At 38.4% G+C, this 20,448-nt stretch overlaps 1 protein-coding gene across 7 annotated transcripts in view; it reads left to right on the top strand.

Annotated features, from left to right (window-relative positions):
- Positions 1–20,448, top strand: part of LOC141755782 (DNA (cytosine-5)-methyltransferase 3A-like) — a 50,973-nt gene that overhangs the window by 7,657 nt on the left and 22,868 nt on the right. For 3 of the 7 annotated variants that reach the window (XM_074614980.1, XM_074614979.1, XM_074614978.1), the window contains 4 exons: positions 1,318–1,425; positions 11,484–11,607; positions 11,986–12,023; positions 12,157–12,273. In XM_074614980.1, coding sequence (XP_074471081.1) covers positions 1,318–1,425; positions 11,484–11,607; positions 11,986–12,023; positions 12,157–12,273 — 387 coding nt within the window. Of the gene's footprint in view, positions 1–1,317; positions 1,426–8,406; positions 8,522–8,903; positions 9,715–11,483; positions 11,608–11,985; positions 12,024–12,156; positions 12,274–20,448 lie in introns of those variants that run through there. The other 4 variants (XM_074614984.1, XM_074614983.1, XM_074614982.1 and 1 more) reach the window with 3 other exon arrangements.

Here is a 20,448-nt window from a genome sequence, read left to right as displayed (position 1 = left end):
GTCAGGAAAATGAAGGGCTGATTTGCTGCACGCTTTTCATGTAATGTTTAATCTGGAGGCTTTTGTGGAGGATATCAAGTCACTCTAAAGTCACGAGCTGTTGTTAAAGTCAAAGCTGAGTTGCAAGTCTTTTTTGATTAAGTCGAGTTCATGACTTGAGTCCACTAGTCCATTGATACTAGATAAACTACCGGAGAGACACGTTGTCAGATTTCCTATTTCTTTACTATATTGACACATTTCCAAATATTTAACAAATTAGCTCTATTTGGAATCAAATTAACTAAATATTTCAAATGTCATCCCAGATTATAAAGGGGTTGTGTACACTGTTCTATCTTGACCATTATGAATATGGGAATTTTTCAGTAGTAAAACTGCAATTACTCCATGTTTTGTGCAAAAAGGCCTGCAAACCAGTGAGCTGCCAACAGCACATCATAAAAATGGTTTCTGTAGTTTGATGTGATATAAAAAATTAAAGGTGAAGACAGAAAGAGATCTCATGAGGCGATGCTTCTGGTTTTTACTTTGCTTTTGACCCAACTATCACTATCTAGTTGACACACAGGTGCAGCAGCATGCTATTTTTATTTCATACTATATCACTGTATGTCACTGCTATTCTACAACTCTGCTGTACCATACCACTTTGTCTCTGCTGTGAGCCGAGCAGAGGAACAAACTGCTGAGATGAATTCATTTAGCTTCACTTAAGGGATCAATATAAGGCAGTGCAGGAAAAGGCTATCATGTTATCAAGGTTTCCACCGGACCTCAAGTAATGATCTAAATTTAATGTCGTTTTTTATCTTGTAGCAGTTTTTGTGCTGCGTATCTGTGCTTAGATCAATCCAGAGGAGGTCTAGAAGTAGTGCAACATGTATCCTGTTTGCTGTACTAAACACAGCTGGATTTCATGTCTGCAAACATGTAATTTACTGGTTTTGTCTGTCATATTTTGCCTATTTATAGCTTGAAAATTGCTTTGTTCTATCCGAACTTAGCTACGATTTGAGATATTTGTTTTTAAAGTAGTTTGTTTTTAAAAAAGGTCTTCAATTAAACTTTATTCCTTTTAGTGAAAAGGTCATAAAACAGTGTGACATTTGGCTTTATAAAAACTGCGATACCCTAGTTATTATGTGCCACCCTTCATTTTATCCTGTTTTCCAGTCACTGCCCCGGAGTGTTTCTTAACCACATCTCCCTGAGTCATCGCTGCTTTAATGCGGCTTCACTGCTGACACCAATTATAACTTCATCCAGGCGTTCGATTGGCTCAGTGTTTGATGTGGCTTCTCTGTAATTGTCCAGAATGAAGATGGAGCAGACCATGACAGTCCAGAGGAGGGGACACCGGCGTGCCCCCGCACCAAGCGCAGAGTGGGTCGTCCTGGCAGGAAACGCAAACAGCTGCTTCCTGTGAGTACTGTAATTACAGGCTGTCGTCGGCCTTTCATACTCCACGCTGCTGCAGAGTGATTGATTACCTATTCACCTATAAAAAAAAGATCCCCCTGTCTAGCCTGAAAAGATGTGTTGAACATGCACCGCTTCCAGGAACACTTTGCTTCACATTTATGCATTCACACTTGCGAGCTGCTGAGTGGCATTCAGCTCAGCTTTTTTCTAATAACACATAAATCTGAGGACACACTTACTGCATTAATTAAGTGTGACATTCGAGTGTGTTTGACAGATAATGTGTTCAGAGCACTTGACTCCTCACAGACGCTTTTATTGCTTTTCTTCTGCTTTTACGTGTTACATTGAGACATTTTTTTTTACCACGAAGAACGGGGATTCCCCTCCACATTGACTGTTTTGCAGGGCTTAACAGTCAATGCTCTTCCTCAACATGTAATGCTAGCTTCATTTCCTCATAATTTTCTCATAATTTTCACTTGTCAGTCTGGCTCCATCCCCCACATTTCCAATGTGCTTGCTGTTTCTACTTTGCTTAGAGCAAAACTATGATTCATTAGAACTAAACCTCATAAATTCTGTCAGTTATAATAACATTGTTCTCGCCACACTAATGGCTAGGTTCGCAGAATGTGGCAACAGCGTTAAAAATAAGTCAGAAGGGACCACAAGGCTTAAGCAGTAGGGATGCACCGATATCGGGCCAATACTGACTCAAATAGCTGGATTGGGTATCAGTGACAATGGGGCCGATTTATTTCATTCAAATCTATGTTTATATATTATATACATTATAAATTGGGATTTTAATTCCTCTTTAGGTTTTGACCGGTTTGTTGCTGCAATAAAAAAAAGTTTACAACTGAATTGTAATTCCTGTTAATTTTGAAGATTTTTTTTACCAAGTTTCTGGTGTCCGATTCACTCTTTTAATAATAAATAACAATTCAGTCAATTTATATCTATGTATTTATTTGTACATTTTATTTTACAAAGTTAGGAAAGCAATGTTTAAGTCAAGCCTGATGGTGTCTTACACATAATAGAATGATCCCAGTCACTCCCACACAGTGAGGCATATAGCTTATTAATTAAACACTGGTATCAGATCGGTACTCGGTATCGGCAGATAACCAAAGCCCAGGTATCGCTATCAGGACTGAAAAAGTCGGATCGGTGCATCCCTAAGCACTCAGACAATCAGACAGACAATCTGTTGATCCAAATTTATTTGGAAGACAAAACAAAGGTTGCCAGAGATTAAACCTTCACCACAGCTGAACTTCCTGCTTCAACTTTGACCTACCATACTTGCTATAGTTGTGCACCCTCATGGTTTTCCTGTACGATGAGGGATTATTAGCAATGTGGTAGCTAATCTGGCAAAACTATTGGCTCGCTTTCAACCTGTATGATTTGTCTTATCTCCCATGTTTGTTGCCCCTTCAGACCTATTTTTGAGATCTTTGCTATTACTCTGGTGAGTACAATATTATTGTAACTGATGGGAATGATTCTGATAGTCTGATGGTGCCTTCAAATGAAACTCAGGAGCTCGTATTCACAACATGGGAAGTTTGTTCAAGTGGTCAAGTTGTGAGAATACCGCTGCAAAGCAACGGCAGTAATAACGTTACTGTTGGTGTCTAGAAGCCACAGAGGCTAACAATTTAGCAAGCTAGCAAGTGGGTAACATAATGCAGTAAATGCAAAGGCATAATGACAGAGGAAACAGATGAGGCCATTGGGAATATCAACATTTGCCTCAGACATATTCTAAAATTACAAAGAATTACAATATACGACTAAAATTACAATATATTAACTTGTTATGTACCGAAAAATGTACTTCTATGGCTTTAGCAACTTGAGCTATAGAAGAAAGAGTTAAAAATTGGTTTTAACAAATTTTTTTTGTTTTACAAGTCCTGTTTGATTGATTTTAAAATTTAGTTGTCAAGCTTTTAGTTAGGTAAGTCTCATTTTGTGTCAAGATCTGTTTACTTTAGAACAAACTACACATAAACAAGATCACCGCACAGACACACGTCAATCAGTTCTGTATCTATATACTTGTCACGGAGACTTTTACATGGACAAAAAATAATAAAGAAGACAGAACAAACCCAACTAGATCTAACAAAACATTCATTCAATGAACACAATATAACAGCATGATGGGAAAAAAAGGTAGCTTACGCAGTTTAAGTTGCTCAATGCTTTGATTGATCACTGGTCACTAATCTTTTAGAGTATAAAAACTACAGAGTGTCTGTAATGGGCAGAAGGTGACATTCACACCTGCACAGGTGCTCTTGCTGGATTTTTCTACTTTGCAAATATGCATTGTTATGAGCAAATGTATGTAAAGTTTGTTCCCAGTTCTGCTGTTTTATAATTTGGTCAGTGACCTCTTATGCTGAGAAAGTGGGGAACTGAGTATGTTGGTGGAAGTGTTACTTCCTGTGTGTTAGTGTGGCTTCTGGGGGTTTGAAGTAGCAACCTTCCAATCACCTTTAATCCAGCAGTAATAATGTGAGAGTGAGCTACATTATTACTGTAATAGTTACACCTAACTGTTTATTCACTGTTAATGACTTCAGGTCTCTGGCAGCTCCTCTCCTCCATGTTTCTCTCTCCATTCATCCTCTTATCGCTCAGTCTGTGTGTGTGTGTGTGTGTGTGTGTGTGTGTGGTGTGTGTGTGTGTGTGTGTGTGTGTATGTGTGTTTGTCTTTGTGCTGACTGAACTCTGTGGTCGAATCAGCAAGTCAATATAGCTGATCAAACAACCCCAGACAGAAAGGAATACTGAGTGAACTACCGTGGCTGTGTGTGTGCTATCTGTGTGTGTGTGTGTGTTATCCATGTGTGTGTGTGTGTGTGTGTGTGTGTGTGTGTGTTTGCATGTGCGTGCATTCATGTGTGCAGGAGAGCAGGTCTGATCATGCTTTGATGTCTGAGCTCTGACAAGGCAGGCAGGATTAATATGGGTCCTGTCACACACACGTACACACACACATGCAACCACACACACACACACACACACACACACATGCAACCACACACACACACACACACACACACACACACACACACACACACACAGACACACACACACACACACATGCAAATATACAGTACCACACACATGGCTGCAGATAAGACATATGTTACACGCAACCAAATGTCTGCATGTTAATAAATGGTGTTTGTTCTGCTCTACTAGTACTAGCAAAATCAATCATAGTAGTACAGTATTATTAATACTTGTAGCAGTAGTAAAAGTTGTAGTATTAGTAGAATTATTAAAGTAGCGGTAATGGTATTAGTAGAAATAGCAGCACCAGCAGTAGTAGTAATATTAGTATTATAAGGTAAAAAAATAGCCGTAGTGGTTAGTACTATTTATTGTTGTTTTAGTAGCAGTAGTATTGGTACTAGTGTAATCGCAAGTAGCAAAGTTTTAATAGTAGTAGTAGTATTGGTAGTAGTTGCAGTGATGATATAATAATAGAAGTACTAGTAGCAATAATTGTATAATAGTTGTAGTAGCAGTAGTAATACTAGCAGCAGCAGTGGTAGTTGAGTGATAGTAGTAGTTGTTGTTGTTGTTGTGGGAACAGTAGTCGTAGTAGCGTAATAGTTCTAATAGTAGTAGTAATTGAAGCTGTGGTAGTTGTTGTAGAAGTTTAATAGTACTAGTACAAGTAGTAGTGGTAGAAGCAGCAGTTGTAGTCACAGGAGTAGTGATAATATTATTGATAGTAGCATAATAGTGACAGTAATAGTATTATTGTAATAGTACTAGTCGTAGTGGTGGTATAAATGTAGCAGTAGTTGTATAATAGTAGTAGTAGTATTGGTACTAATAGCAATAGTAGTAGGACTACAGAAGGAGCACTAGTATTAGTAAAACATTTTAGCCATGTTAGTGGTAGTATAATAGTTGTAGTTTCAGTTGTTGTAGTTACGTAATAGTTGTAGTTTTAGTCATAGTAGTCGTAATGCTAGTAGTGTAACAGTTTAATAGTAGAAGTAATTTAAGTATTAGTAGTAGCAGTAGTTGTAGTCGTAGCAGTAGTGATAGTAGTGGTAATAGTGTTGATAGAAGCATTGTAGAGGTATTATAGTTGCAGTAGTAGTAATAGCAGTAGTTGTATAATAGTAGTAGTATTGATACTAGTATAGGTAGGACCTTGTAGTATTACTAAAAAGTTGTAGCCCTGTTAATGTTGATATAATAGTAGTAGTAGTAGTAGCAGCTGTAGTTTTAGTAGTAGAAAAGATATAGTTGTCATAGAAGGTAAAGAAATGCTTACTGATGATGATGATGATGATGATGATGATGATGATGATGATGATGATGATGATAGTACTTATAATAATACTGACTACATTGACATGTTCCATTATTATTCAGAATATGACAATAATCCTAATCTGATACGGGTCATGTAAACAGTATATTATGAATTAAGATTTATTCCAAATGGAGCATTTTCTGATTAATACATGTGTGATATGTTGGTATTTTTCAGGTTTTAGGAGCATTCTTTGGACATGTATACAGCACATCCAGAATACGCGTCTCAATTGGGGTTTTTACGGTAGTTTGCGACACACGGCCTCTTGCCTGTTTGCATTCAGCTCTGTGCGTTGCCCAAATGCATGCCCAAAAAGAAAAGAAGGAGAAACACACCTACTTTAAACCATTACGAAAGACTTGTATATCAACAGATTTTTGGATATGATCAGATATCGCAACGCCGACCTTTTCAAGTAGGTGGTTGAAGGAATGAAAGAGGGAGGATGTGTTTGCACGGTCAAACAGGTCCGCCACCGGTTACATTAATAATCAGAGTATGCACGGCTGCATGTAAACGTGAATATTTGTGGGATATTAATTTTCATTAGCCATGTAAACAGCTTAGTAGGAATATTGAGGAATAAGGGCCGACTATTTTGTGCATGTAGTCGTTGACATTTATAGTATGGCAGTATTATAATATGTAGTAGTTGTGAAATATATAACAGGAGCCTCCTTGCCCAGTGAACAGTATGTTACCCATTAACACACACAAACACACACACACGGTGGAGTGTATCCAGGAATAGAGCCATTGTGTGGAGCTCAGGGTGGAGCTGTCAGTGACACTGACTATAGAGAGCAGAGGGGGAGGGAACCTCACTTTCTCTGCTTCACTCACTGGTTCAACACCATCACTGGTAATCACACACATTTACATATATCTGTACACATATATTACTACAGTAATGGTGATACTTTCATGGATAAGTGGATTAGCTTCATGGTCCTTAACTATTTCAAGCTTCCATCCCTTTTCCTTTCACGCTTTTTGCTTCTTATTTTTTCTGGCAGCTGTTTTTTTTTTTTTTTTTTGCTCACTCACTAGAGTATAAGTTAGGTGTCGGTCACTTCCTCTTTCTTCTTTCCTTTCTCCCCCGTTTCTCTCTTTTTTTTTCACCACCGGAACCATGTGTGAAGCAGCTGGTGGGGTTTTTATGAATGTGTGTGTGTGTGTTGGACTTGTGGCTTTTGCTTAAACATTTCAGAGTAGTTTGAAGTACAGTAGGACTAAAGAGATATATTGGCAACTTTCCCAACTTTTATGTAATGCTTTTACATGAAAATCCCCTCACAGCCACAGTCAGTATAAATAATGGATACACCCTAATAACTAGATTTTATCCAGAGTGAAGCTAAAGTATAATTACTGGAACTGTCATGTGAAACTGAAGATCTTATGCATGACTTGATAACCGGAGCTTTCGATTTGATTGTGGCAGATTTAGCCTGGTTTCTTTTGGTGTTTTCCGTTTTGCGCCCAAACCACAAAGGTCACAGAGACATGCTGGAAATTGTGATTGTGTTTGACAAAATGTGTCATGACTTGTGGCTGGTACATAAAAAATGAACTTTCTTGGGTCAAAAGCGCTTTTATTTTACAACTAACGCTGCAAGTTGTGTGAAAGTTCTGTATTAACTAGCTTAAATGTCTTCTACTGTGTTACAAACCACACAGATTAAACTCATTTTCTAATAAATCATATAAACTCAGGTTGTTGTGGAAGTCGGAAGTCGGATTACTGCGAAGAATGTAAAAACATTAACTAAATCATCACCGTAATCCGTGTTTTTACAGTCATTTAACTGATTAATCTACTATAAAAGTAGTTAAATAAGATTTGATCTTATGTGTTTGTAGTCCTTTCTCTGTCATAAGCTGGCTTTTCTAAATTGAGTGTTTGAGTGTGTCAGCAGAGATCAACATCTTTTAATGTTTATTGCAGCTCCCAGGTCCTAATTGGACATTTAATTAGTGCTTTCATTTAAGGCACTCAGGCGGTGCTGTTTGTAAGAGAAGTATGTTGTCTGTAAAAGCTGACTAATTAGAGTGATTGAGATTGTTTTCAATTGATGCATAAATCAAACATTTCCTGCTTGTACTATTTATTACATGTGTTTTTTTTAATTTCAGTTAATATTTAGCTACATAGAGACTCAAACAGCATTTCTAAAATAATGTATATGGTGATAAAAAACATGTTTTCTTCTTTCTTTTGTTGTGTTTTTTACACAGTTAGCTTTGGCTGTGTGAAATCATACAGGGCTCTTTTCACTGTTTTCTTACATTTTATATACAAAACCATTAATCAAGAAAATAATCAATAATAAAAGGAATCGTTAGTTGCAGCCCTAACAGAAACAGCTGTCAGTACAATTTAACAACACCACAAAGTGCAACCTCCAAAATGACCATACAGTTGAATCAACAATACTATAAAACAGTTTAAACAAAAACTGAGCATTATAACCTTCATGGAGGATTTACTGCAGGACTGTTGCATTAGACTGCATCATTTTTAGCTACGTGTACTTAATAAACTGGCAACTGCTGAGTCGAGATGAGTTAAGTGCATAAATTTGCAACATCTGTCTCACTTCCCTTTTTCACTCTTTGAATATAATCATACTTCTGCAGACTCCACAAGGAAAGGGTAAATCTGATTGTTAGAGAGAGCAATCTGTAAGTAAACGCTTAAGGAACGTTTGTTTTCACCACCGTTAGGTAAGGTGTCCGGCTTTATCTTTATTCGCTTTTGAGAAATAATGTTATTATTTTAATAGATAGCTTGAAAACCCTGTTAATCCAGCAACTAGGGATAGCTACTTTGGCCAACATAGCCACAGCAGCTATCCCCAGTAATAACACGTGTTAGCTAGCAAAACTGAAGTCAATATAGTTAAAAACAGATAAGAAGACTTGAGCTTGGAGATGAAGAGTCCAGTGTAAAATGTGGCAGAAGTTAACATTGCTGTTCCTCTAGAGGCTGTTTTGTTTTAGTCTGATTGATGGGCGCGGTTCAAGCTGACACTTGTTCAGGCAAAACGGCTACTGTGATGTTAACTACTAATCCTAACTGATAAAAAACAAGTGTTATCTCCATCTATCACACTTTAGAAACAGCGATAAAACATTTTGGCCTATCATGCATTTATTTGCTGTAATAGGTCAGTGGGACTGCTTATTTTATTATTTTTGGTGCACTATTGTTTTATTGTTTGCTACATCCTGTTCCCTCTTCAGTCTCCCCTTGGGCTTCATCTAAGTTTCATCCAACCTAAAAACTGCCCTTGGTTGATTCTCTATATTGTGCACACAGTGCATGTTAGAGTCAGTAGAGTCGGGTACTTTCCACATTGTGTCATTCAAGATCAAGGTTATAGATGCTGAGATGAGAGGAAGTGCAGGAGTTGTTTGAAAAGGTGACAGACAACATAAACCACCAGTGTACATGCAGGAGGTGCTGTCTGTTTGTGTGTGATTTTACCTCTTTAATTATGACTACTAAAAATGTAGTCTGTGCCTGAAAATATCACAGTTTGATGTGTCTAAAATCTCTCATTTGAAGCTGCATTAAGCAATGTCTTTTATAGTCACACTGGATTTAAATGACTCTCTGTAATGTGAATCAACACTGTAGTCTGCAACCGCATCCAGATCATAGTTTTGGTTCACCGGCCCAAACGAAACCCAACAAATGCACGTGCTCTCACAAAAGGAAGTGTACAACTGGCTCACACAAGCCGGTCGTACACTTTTCGTTTTGGCGCAAAATGGCGGAGAGGCGAAGTGGCTGAAGAAACGTCGAACATATAGCAATCCAAAGACATTTTTCTCAGGAGCTGAATTGAATTTACATTCGACATGTGGCCAAAAAGATGACTGCAAGTCCAGGTTCCTCTGTTTCTGCTGAATGTGTAAGTAGTCAGTTGTTTGCTTAAAAGTTAGCTGTAGGAGTCTTTTTGCCTCATACTGTAATGGTAAAACATTGCTTAATGCAGCTTTAATGTGGGTTTAAATCAATAAATGTTAAGGCCATGTGTTCACATCAAAGACACTGGTGCACTCATTTTAATTTAATGTTAATGAAACTGTCATCTTGGTTAATTCATGTCATTATTTTTGATTGTTTTGCGCGCACAGTTTTAAAATCCATGTGAGCTAATTTATTGCAGCGATTAGGCGTCCAAAATTTCTATTTTTCAAAGCTGCTGGTTGATTTTTTACATAGCAAGTTTTACACTGATTTCAACGACTTGACTTAAGTGGTTGAATTTAGTTGACTGCTTTGAGTTATTTAGTTTGAATGTGCTGTGTATTTCATGTTTCCTGCAATGTATTGTATGAAATGCTATGAGTAGATGTTTTTAACTTTCCAGTCAACTTCACTTTTGTTTCAGCAGTTCATTTCTCTATGTTTTGTCCCAACTTTAAGTGAACGTGCTGCTGTTAATATGAACATTTATGCATGTTTACACAGTTAAAACACACTTTTAATGAGAGTTAATAGAGACTTAGTAGTCATTTTGTTTTTAGGTAAAGCATTTGGGGATTATTAAAGCATTATCAGCTGCCAGCTCTGTAATAAAGTGCAGTGTTGTTCGTTAAAAACACAAAAATGAAATATATGCAGCTGACTGGAGGCATTAAAAGAGCACAGCTGCCTTTTAGAGCTTGAGCTTGCATTAACTTTAAGAACTGGGTTGATGCAGTGGCAAATAAATGGCCTTATACATGCACTTAGCTATTATTTTTTGCAAAAGGGCAAGCACACATTAAAGCAAAATATACATTTTTGTCTGTAGTTGGGATGTTTTTGGCTCTAAAAAATCCACCTATGTATCAAAACCGTGTTCCTGTTTAAGTGTTAAAAGTGTGTGCTGGTGTAGTTAAGTTTGTCCCGAGGCCCTTTTGTGTTCTCTGCCTTTTAACAGGCCTTCTCACCTGCTCATTACAGCCTTTGTGGGCTTGTTAGCGCTAGCTAGCGTTAGCGCAGCCTTTGAGCTTGACATTCACCCCCGCTCTCCACTTTCTAACTACCCATCTATAAAAACGTGTTGGCCTGTCAGACGCACACACATAAAAATCCTGCTGGCCTTTCAGAGCGGACACATGATCACAGTTTAGCGTCATTAATGCTGGTGAGCTAATGGAGAAACCATTGAATTAGAGACAGAAGATAGTTGGAGTGCATAGTTAAACAAACCGCGCACTGTTATCTCAATATTTTGCAGTGTCATTACAAAACTTCTGTTTGAAAAGTACGGACTTTTAAAACCATACAAGCAATTTTACATTTAATGTAATTTTAGCATAATTTAGCACAAAGAGTTTCTCCCACGTTTTCATTAATCATTAGCACTGTTAACGACATCAATAGCGCTCCACATCTCATCTCATTAGTGTGTGTGTGTGTGTGGGAGGTGGGGGTGTTTATTATACTGATCCAATGCAGACACACTCTGCTGGACGTACCTGCTCTGCATTGTACTAACAAGGGCAGACTAATAGGTATGTGCTTGTATTGCAGTAGCACTTTGATTGTGTGTGTATGCACAAGTTTTATGTGTGTGTATAAGACCTGTGTGTGTGTATGGTTATTATGTCTGTGGAGTCCTTTGATGAGTCCAGACGAGGGCCAGCAGCAGTTTTCTCAGACCTAGACTGTGCTCCGTCTGTTTCCCAGGAGATGGCGACCTCTGACCCCTGTGCAAACGCCCCCCCAACCCCGCCTGAGGAGCCGGAGCCCTCCCCCTCCCCTCGCAAGAGGCGCGGGCGTCGGAAACTAGAGCAAAGCGAGAAGAATAAGGGTATAGATTTAATACAAAGTCATATAATTCTAAATATAATATGACTTTGCCCATATATATATATATACAGTGATTAAAATGTCAAATTTTAATCTAAAGAAGTCTTACACAACAGCTAACTTACTGACATTTTATATGCTTTAAGGATGTGAATGTCTAATTTATAAAAAAAAAAAATTGTCTTCAAGAAGACTTGTTGTCAGTTAACCTGAAATTTTAATATTCAAATAACTTCCAGATTGCCGTGTTTGAGGGCATTTCGACTTTAAATATGGATGCCGGGGCAAAGTGATGAAAACCATGACTTTACCTCCTCATTAAACCTCTTGTTAAATCTGTACAAATGGGCCATTTCCTGTAACTTTTCTTCTCCTGCAGACGAGCCAGAAGACAGAAACTGCGACTCCCCCAGAGAGGTGAGAAAACCGGTTGCCATCCTACTTCTTTTTAAACTCAAAAATGAAGAAAATAAAACCCATCTCTCATATTACAATCAGATTTAAGAGAAAGTATATAACATGCTTTTTGTGTGTGTGAATGTGTGTGCAGGGTGAGACTGGCAGGCTGCGGAGGAGGCCAGTCCCCAGAGTGACTTTCCAGGCTGGAGACCCGTACTACATCAGCAGGAGACAGAAGGAAGAATGGCTCAGCCGCTGGAAGATGGAGGTGGGAGAGAAACAGGTCTCGGTCTGTGTGAATATATAGTTACAGTACAATGGAGTCTTTTATTTCTTTGAAGCCCAATCAGAATAAAACGCCTCAAATTAACACCTCAATCAGATTAAACTGAGGTGGATTGAAAAGGATGATAGAAACTTTTTATATAACGGTTTGGAAACATCATAACGTATCCACGTAAACACTCCTGATTACATTTTAATTTTGGAATATCTTTGTCCTACACTGTAAAAGTTGAATTGACTGACATATTTAGCTTTAGAATGGGATCTGTAAATGGGTGCTTTGTATTGTAAAGCAACCAAAAATATAGTAGAAGCTGTTTTTTTTTGCTTTATGTAGTACTGAGTAGTGAAGTAAAGGGGAAATCAACCTTCACAACAGAAGTGCTTAATGTTGGACGATATCTCTAAAAAATGTTATCATGATTAGCAATTCAATTTCATGTGTTAGGGAAGTCGATATACAGTATGCTGTTTTTTTTTTGTTAAATGTTCATTTTACGCCAATAAAATGAGAGGGCAGTCATAAAGATTAACTACTGAAGATTATTTGTAATGAAGCCTGCAAGCTAGTTCAGTTGGAGTCGCGGCTACGCTCACGACGCGCTCCTCTCACTGCAACATCAGACATTTAATCACTCCATTTGCTGCATACCGGCTGCCACACTGCTCACTTTAAAGCTGTGTTGTCATCTGCTGCCACCGCTGGTGCTGCTGTTCATGTAGCATTTCAAAAGCTCCAGCATCTACCTGTAGGCTCTGAGTCTACCTTCCCTTAGGGGGGGTTACTTAGCACCGTCTCTCCCCAACCCCTGGCTGGGCTGAACTGGGTGTTTTCCTATCGGGAGCTTAGATTCCAGACATTAAAGCTGTACATATTCTACATTCACATATAATCTATTCAAAAAACAAAAAAAAAGTGATATTATAATAAATACTTCTTGGCCATATTGTCTTAAAAGTGTTAAATTTAACTAGGTGAAGCCTGCAGAAACCTTGCACAGTGAAATGTTATATTTCATAGGTTTATTTCACAGAAGACATTTTGACAAGTCACAGTAGGAAAAGCACAGGTGTAAATAATAAAATTAATGGTGGCTGAATTCCATTTGGCTGTTGTGGTTACAGGGTCATTGTATTGTGCATACTGGTACCCTGTCTCACTAGTATGTCGTACTGGAATAGAGCGGACACATCGTTAATGTCCATTTGTGCTTTTCCCCAGTATGACAAGTCAAAATGTCTGCTGTGAAAAAGGCCTATTATCAAACAATAAATAGGTCATTACATGTAACTGAACATTCGATATGACAGAGCTTCGTTTTAGAGCACTTTATTGTCCTTAAAAGAATTCAAGACTAGTTATAAGTTTCTTCCGGTTTGGGCTCTTTTAGCCGATGTTAGCCATTGCCTGTATATTTGTTGGAACACATCTTCAGCGTATATAACAAAGGACATTCGACTGTTTGAGTCAAACCGTAAATACTTTACCAAAAGAACAAACCACGGACATCTGAATGTTTTTTTTTGTCATCATCTTTGGTCTAACTGCACATTTTGTTTGACATTTTTTCAGCCTTCATCACACACATTTGTTTTGCAGTCTTGCTGCCCTTTGAATTTATTTGTTTACACTTGGGGACTTCCCCTTTCATACAGACACACAGTTGTCTTCACTGGTGAAAGAGGAGTGTGTGTTCTTTTAATTTCTTTGGCTTTTTGTAGTGACATTTACTCGACACAGTGAAGTGACATTGAAAGTGAAAGTGGTGCTTTGCCTTTCAGTGACTGTCATGCACTATTTGTCTTTTTTAAAAGAATTCAACTTGATTTTGACATCCATTGCCCCTGAGTGCGCCAGTGGCACATTTCACCACTTTAACATTGCTATAAAACAACAACATTGCTATATTCCCAACTTTTTTATCCCCCACAGCCCTGTCAGAAGGCCGTAGCTACAGCACAGTTATTTGTGTGACTCTGATTAGACTATATATCTTAAAAAATAGTTTTAGAAAACAAAAACCTCAATAAATTTGAGTTATTTCGAGTTTTAATATTCTACACCTCAACAAAATCTTATGAGTGTTAGTCGAAAAAGAACAAAGAATTTCTTTGGTTGATGACAGCCCTATTTTAAATACTCTCAACGCTGTCGTCATCATAGTTTTTGGTGGCAACAGGGTGAACCTGTTAAAACCCACTGTTCACTACCTGCCTAGCACCAAACAGCAGGCAGTGGCAAAGTTAGCGACTAATCGGTGAACATAGTGGAGCATTAAGCAGCTAAAGAGACAGGTATTTCCCTCAGGAGTTGGTGGAGACCAAAAACAGAGCTAAAAGAGAGTGAATTTTGGACTTATATTTATTAGGTGAACAGAAACACGACTCCAAATGAATGAAAATGTTGCTCCATTTGTGCTGAATGTCTAAATGGGCAGGCTGTTCTCATACACCATTCGTAGCTAAACCTACGAAAAGTACATATCCCACAATATCAATTGTATGTAATCCATGTAATCATGAAGTATGAAGAGCGACAAACTCGTAGGGAGGAGGTCGGGGTGGATTTTTGGGTAAAAAAATACCGGACTTTTGCCCAGGAGACCAGTGTTCATGTCCCGTGTGAAACCAGAAGTCAACGTTGATTTATTTGTCATGTAAGTTCTGTATTTAAGTTATGCCACTTTCAGAGTTGTTTTAACCCAAATCAACGATCTTTTCCTAAATCTAACTAAGACTGGAGCGGAAATTTTTACACATGCGTCTCATGTTGGTGGATATTAGTAGGAAAACGCACGAAAAATGAGGAATAGCTTTTTGTAAGATATCATACGAACTGTTGTATAACGATATGTTGAAATACGTTCACCATTACAACTTAAAGGTGATAAATATGTCAGTGTTGTGCTTACAGCTACAAAAACAATCACTTATTAATAGTTATACTACTCTGTTATCATAAGAAGAGTAAAAGCAGTTTTTATCACATACATGCACACATAAAATGTAGATATCTTGCACTAGAGAAAACTCTGTGCTGCTATGTTGTAACCTAGAGAGGTAGTGTGTGTGAGTAAATGTCTGTAGACGAAAGAAAGTGTGTATGAGGAGAACGTAAAAGTGAAAGACCGAATGACGGAGAGAGACAGGATGTGTGTGTGGTCATGAGGGGTAGAGAGAAAGTCACTCAGGTTGATTGACAGACGGCGCTGGCTGAAACACACAGGGACGTAGGAGTGTGTGAAGTAAAGCAAGAGTGTGTGAGAGGAAAGAGAACGAGTGGCTGCAGTTTCCTCTTTCTCTTGTTTGAACTTGTTCTGTTACAGTCCGTGTTTGATGGACACAAATATAATTAAGAGCAAAAATGCAGTTTTGTTATCATGAAAGTGTCAGGACTTTTATACCCTGAGCCTTGAATATATTTAGAAAGTATACATTTTTACTTTATCTTTGATGTACCTTCAACAACAGCTCTTCATGAGTTATGACGACTGAAATGAAGATGATGGTTTTAAAAAACACAAATCTTTCAGGCATAATAAGTGAACCGTATGTAAACACAACCAAACTGTAGCTGGTCAAACTGAGAGCTGCTTGTCTTCAGATTGTTGCATGTGACAGCTGGAGAGGTAGAGAGAGGTAGAGCACGTGTGACTTCCTGTCAACACTGTCTTCTCACATACTGACTTATCACCTACTCTCAAGCCATAAGTGATGTATGTTTTGCGATGTGAGTATAGCATGTAACTAAAAAATTTTTTTTTTCTCACAACTTTATATTAATTTAAAAGAAAGAAACAAAGAAAGGAAGGACGTTTAACAATATAGTAAATAAAAGTGAGCAGAAAGGAAAATAGTAGGATATTCAGAGGATTAATATAGCAGCAAACAACTATTGTCTATGTAAAGATATAGAGGAGTAATGTCTACCTGAGCAGAGAATAAAGTCACTTTCCCTCTGTGTGTGTTGTAATCTGAGCTTCTATCTGCTTTGTTGACATATCCGGGCCTCCAAGCGTGCCTTTTAGCGCATGTTAGTGCATGTGAGTGTGCCCCAATGGCTAGCTCACGGACGCCGCTCTGCACTGCTCTCATGCGGCGATTACAGCTGATAACGCTAACGGCGTCATTTTGGAAGCGTAGTACCCACCCTCCAGTTCCTCCTCAGGTTAACACTGTCAGCATTGTTGCCGTTGTTTGTTAGCATCATTAGCTGTGAGCCTCCGCCATGTTGAGAGCTGTGCAGAGGCAATAGAAATGCTCCCGATCTCGCATTTAGCACCTTTAGCAATGCATCGTTTCATCACAGACTTACTTATTTAACTGAGAAAGTTAAACAAAGGAAACGTAATGAATTGAGAAGGATTGAAAAGGAAAGCAAAAATGCTACAAAAGAGCGGGAAGAAAGAAAGAATGTAAGGAAGAAAGATAAAAAGTCAAGCAGAGGTGTGGGGGGTGAGAGGGCAAGTAAAGGAGAAGGATGTAGAGAGAAAGAAAAGAATAAAAACAGGCAAGAAAAAAAGGTAGGAGAGAACATTTTAAGAAAAAAGGTGCAAGACAGAAGAGGAAAGAGACAGATATTGACAAAGTGAGAGAGTGAAAGTAGAGAAAGACAAACTGAGAGAAAGTGTGTGTACATGTGTGTGTGTTGGACAGAAAGAGAAAACGAGGTGAAGTCAGCGACAGAGACAGAGGTTAACCAGTTCCAGGTTTCTGCCTGTGTGTGTGTGTGTGTTTGCTCTGTCAGTTGAATTGCAGCCAGCTGTTAACACCCCCATCAACATCCCATCTGACTGCTGACTGAAACAACCTGGTAAACGCTGCAAAGCCTTTTCCAATTTTGGGATTAAAAAAAAAAAAATCTGGCATCTTTTCACTTCGTGTCTAAAGTTACAGCCAAGAAAATAAATACCGAGCACTGAGGATATAGTGTACTGTATATATTAGAGGCTGTACACTGCCTTAACCTCATTTTGTGCTGATTTAATTTAGCAGGTCTCACGTCGTGCACGCTCTCAGCTGTAACCTTGTTTTCACCTCTAACCACTCGGTGTGATGTGCAGAACCGCAGTGTAAATCAGACACATAATCTCTGAAACTTTCTGTCATAAGATCTGATCAATGATGAACAGAACAATTACAAACAAGCAAATTAAAGGCAACCTAAAAGCAGTTTACATTCAGTCTTTCTCACCAAAATGCATTGAACAATAATAATGACTTTATTTAGGACACAAGGAGAAGGTCTGTAGCGTACTAAGTAAAAAAAAATACAATACAATAAAATAGTATAGTAAGAACAGCTCATACATGGCAACACATAAGCAGCTTCTTTGTATCAAGAAGAAATGTATTTCTTCTTGATACAAAGAAGCTGCTAGGTATTGTGTGTGTCCTTGTTTACTAGCAGTCCTCTTCTTTTCCACCTTCTGTGGGCGCTCGCTACAGCCACCATCTAGTGAGTGTTTTATGGCTGCAACTAATGATTATTTTCATTACTGATTAATTTTGGGATTGATTAATCTCTTGTTTTGTCAATAAAATGTCAGAAAATGCTCTTCATTATTTCCCAGAGCGTAGGTGACACCTTCAAACTGCTTGTTTTGTCTGACCAACAGTTAAAAACCCCCAAATATTTCAGAAACTGTCATTTTATGACAAAGAAAAGCAGCATATTCTCACATTTGAGAGGCTAAAACCAGCAATTGTTTGCCATTTTTGCTTGAAGAGTGACTGAAACGAATAATCGGTTGTCAAAGTAGTTGCAGATTAATTTTTTCTTTTGATTGACTTATTGATTAATCAACTAATTGTTGCAGCTCTTGTTGTTTTTGGTCATGAATACTTCCACACAGAACGCGAATATTATGTGGCGAAAAAGCAGCATCAGAGGCTCCCTAGTCCGAACAAGGACGGCAAACTTTGTTACTCCTTTCAACCTTGACAAAGATGGTGACCAGCTGCTGAAGAAAGTCAAACATCTAGCAGCTACAGAGCCAAATATTTTAGCTATACGTACAAAAAGTAATGCACTGTATGTCCCAAGAAATCAATGCGTATTTAATCCACGTAATCGGGAACCAGGACGTATAAAGAGTGACAAAGACACCAGACTTTCGCCCAGTAGACCGCTGTTTGTGTCCCATGTGAAACCAGAAGTCAATGTTGATTTATTTGTCACGTAATTTCTGTACTTTAGTAACGCCACTTCATTAGTCATTTAACCCAAATCACGATCTTTCCCTAAAAAATAGGCTTTAGCATGTTGTTTTGTTGCTTAAACCTAACTAAGTTGTTTCCTGTGAAGAAAGTTTATTTTAAAAAGACTGTATGCATGTAACCTGCGGAAATTGACACGTGTTGCTGGACATTAGTTGGAGAAGGCACGAAAAATAAGGGATAGCTTTGTAAGATGTCATACGAACCGTTGTATGAGGATACAATGAAACTCCAAACAGAGCTAAAAGGAGCGTAGATGTCGGATTAACATTCCTCAGGTGGACATAAATACAACTCCAAATTAATGCTAATGTTGCTTTTTGACCACTTTTGTGACCATAACGACTTTTATATGTCATGTTTTTGCTTGATTTAGGGTTCTTCTGCCCTCTAGTGGCCAAAAAAGCAAATTAGTGCAGCTGTAATTAATTTTTCTATCAGAGTAGTAACTGAAAAGAGTTGCTCTTTATTTCACACATCCAGTATAAAGACATTCAGTCAGCTTCACTTTATTTTTCTTTCTGTAACTCTAAACTGTCTCACGTGAGGCGCTGTGAGGTCCTGACCCTAACACGTCCTATTGCCTTGTCAACTCTGAGGCTTACCTAACCTTTGACCTCAGTGCACATACACACCCCTATACACACACACACACACACACATACGTAAACGCTAGCCTGGATTTGTGAGAGTGTGTGTGTGCGTGTGTGTGTTTGTCGTCATCACCCTTAAACACCCGGGGCTACCAGACATAACTCTACGCCATCAGTCGCTGTGCATGTGTGTGTGTGTTGCCGAAGTTCACCTAAACATCTGTTAGGTGAAGGAGCCTGTAAATCACACACTTCAGTGCTGTGGCCAATCAGCACAGAGGATAGGAGAGGATAGGAGAGGGTAAAGAAGGCTTCAGGGCGAGTTTAGCCGAGGAGACACTCAGAGAGGAAGTAGAGGAGGAGGTGAGAGAGAGAGACGAAGAACATGACAGAGAGAAAGAGAGCCAGGGAGGAAGGGTTGCAGTTGCAGAGCTGCCATGTCCGGCATGTAAGTCAGTTTCTTTTATTTTCCATGTGTGCACGAGTTGCAGAGAATGCAAGTGTGTGAGGAAATGTATGCTTAAGGTTGTTGTTTTTAAACAGTAAGTGTTGCAAGCTGTTTCTGTCACCAACAAGTTATTTCATGGCAAGTTTGTTTTGATGTTAGCTGAAGTAAAATGGGGTTATATTCAGATGCTTTCTGGTGGTTCATGCCAAGTCCTTGAACACATGGAAGATCTCAGTATTCAAACATCTGAAACACAGTTTGATTAAACTGGAAAGAGGTAATTTTTGTTTACTTTCAGTTTGTTTGGAAGATGGGAGCTCAGATAAAAAAGTCAAGTGTTTCCCACTTTTTCCACTGGCAGCAAAGACATGCAAATTAATCCTTGATATGTAAACCATCTAACACCTTCTCAAACTTTTAGGGTTGCTCTGACAAAATGACATGCCCAAATATATCGGCTAATAACTCAGGATCTGTGAGGGCTAAATATGTGGTTGTTTCATTAGAATTTTCTCTGGATGTAGTATGGTAGAGCTGGGTAAAACACAGTGTAAGACATGTGGTTCCCAACCATTTTTGTCTCTTCTTATGACCCCTCGTCATCGATTGCATACAGTGTGCCTAGGAGTTATGACCGCTGCAAACAAAGACTGATTGTTTTCCTCGTTTTAGAGTCCCAACGATGTAAAATGATTCAGTTATTTGCAAGAAAAAAAGCAAAGATTAGAGGGAAAAAGTAGGCGAAAGTGTTGCTATATTTGCTATATTTCTGCACTAGAGCTTTTTAAAATAATAATAACAGAAAAAGAAGGACAAAGGTTTTAGTGCTACTGCTATAAATACCAAACCACTAAAGTATTAATCTCCACGGTTAACATCACGTTTCGTATTATTTGTT

Source organism: Sebastes fasciatus, chromosome 18 (genome assembly GCF_043250625.1).
Source record: "Sebastes fasciatus isolate fSebFas1 chromosome 18, fSebFas1.pri, whole genome shotgun sequence".
Lineage (NCBI taxonomy): Eukaryota > Metazoa > Chordata > Actinopteri > Perciformes > Sebastidae > Sebastes > Sebastes fasciatus.
This window is presented reverse-complemented; position numbering and strand designations above follow the sequence as displayed.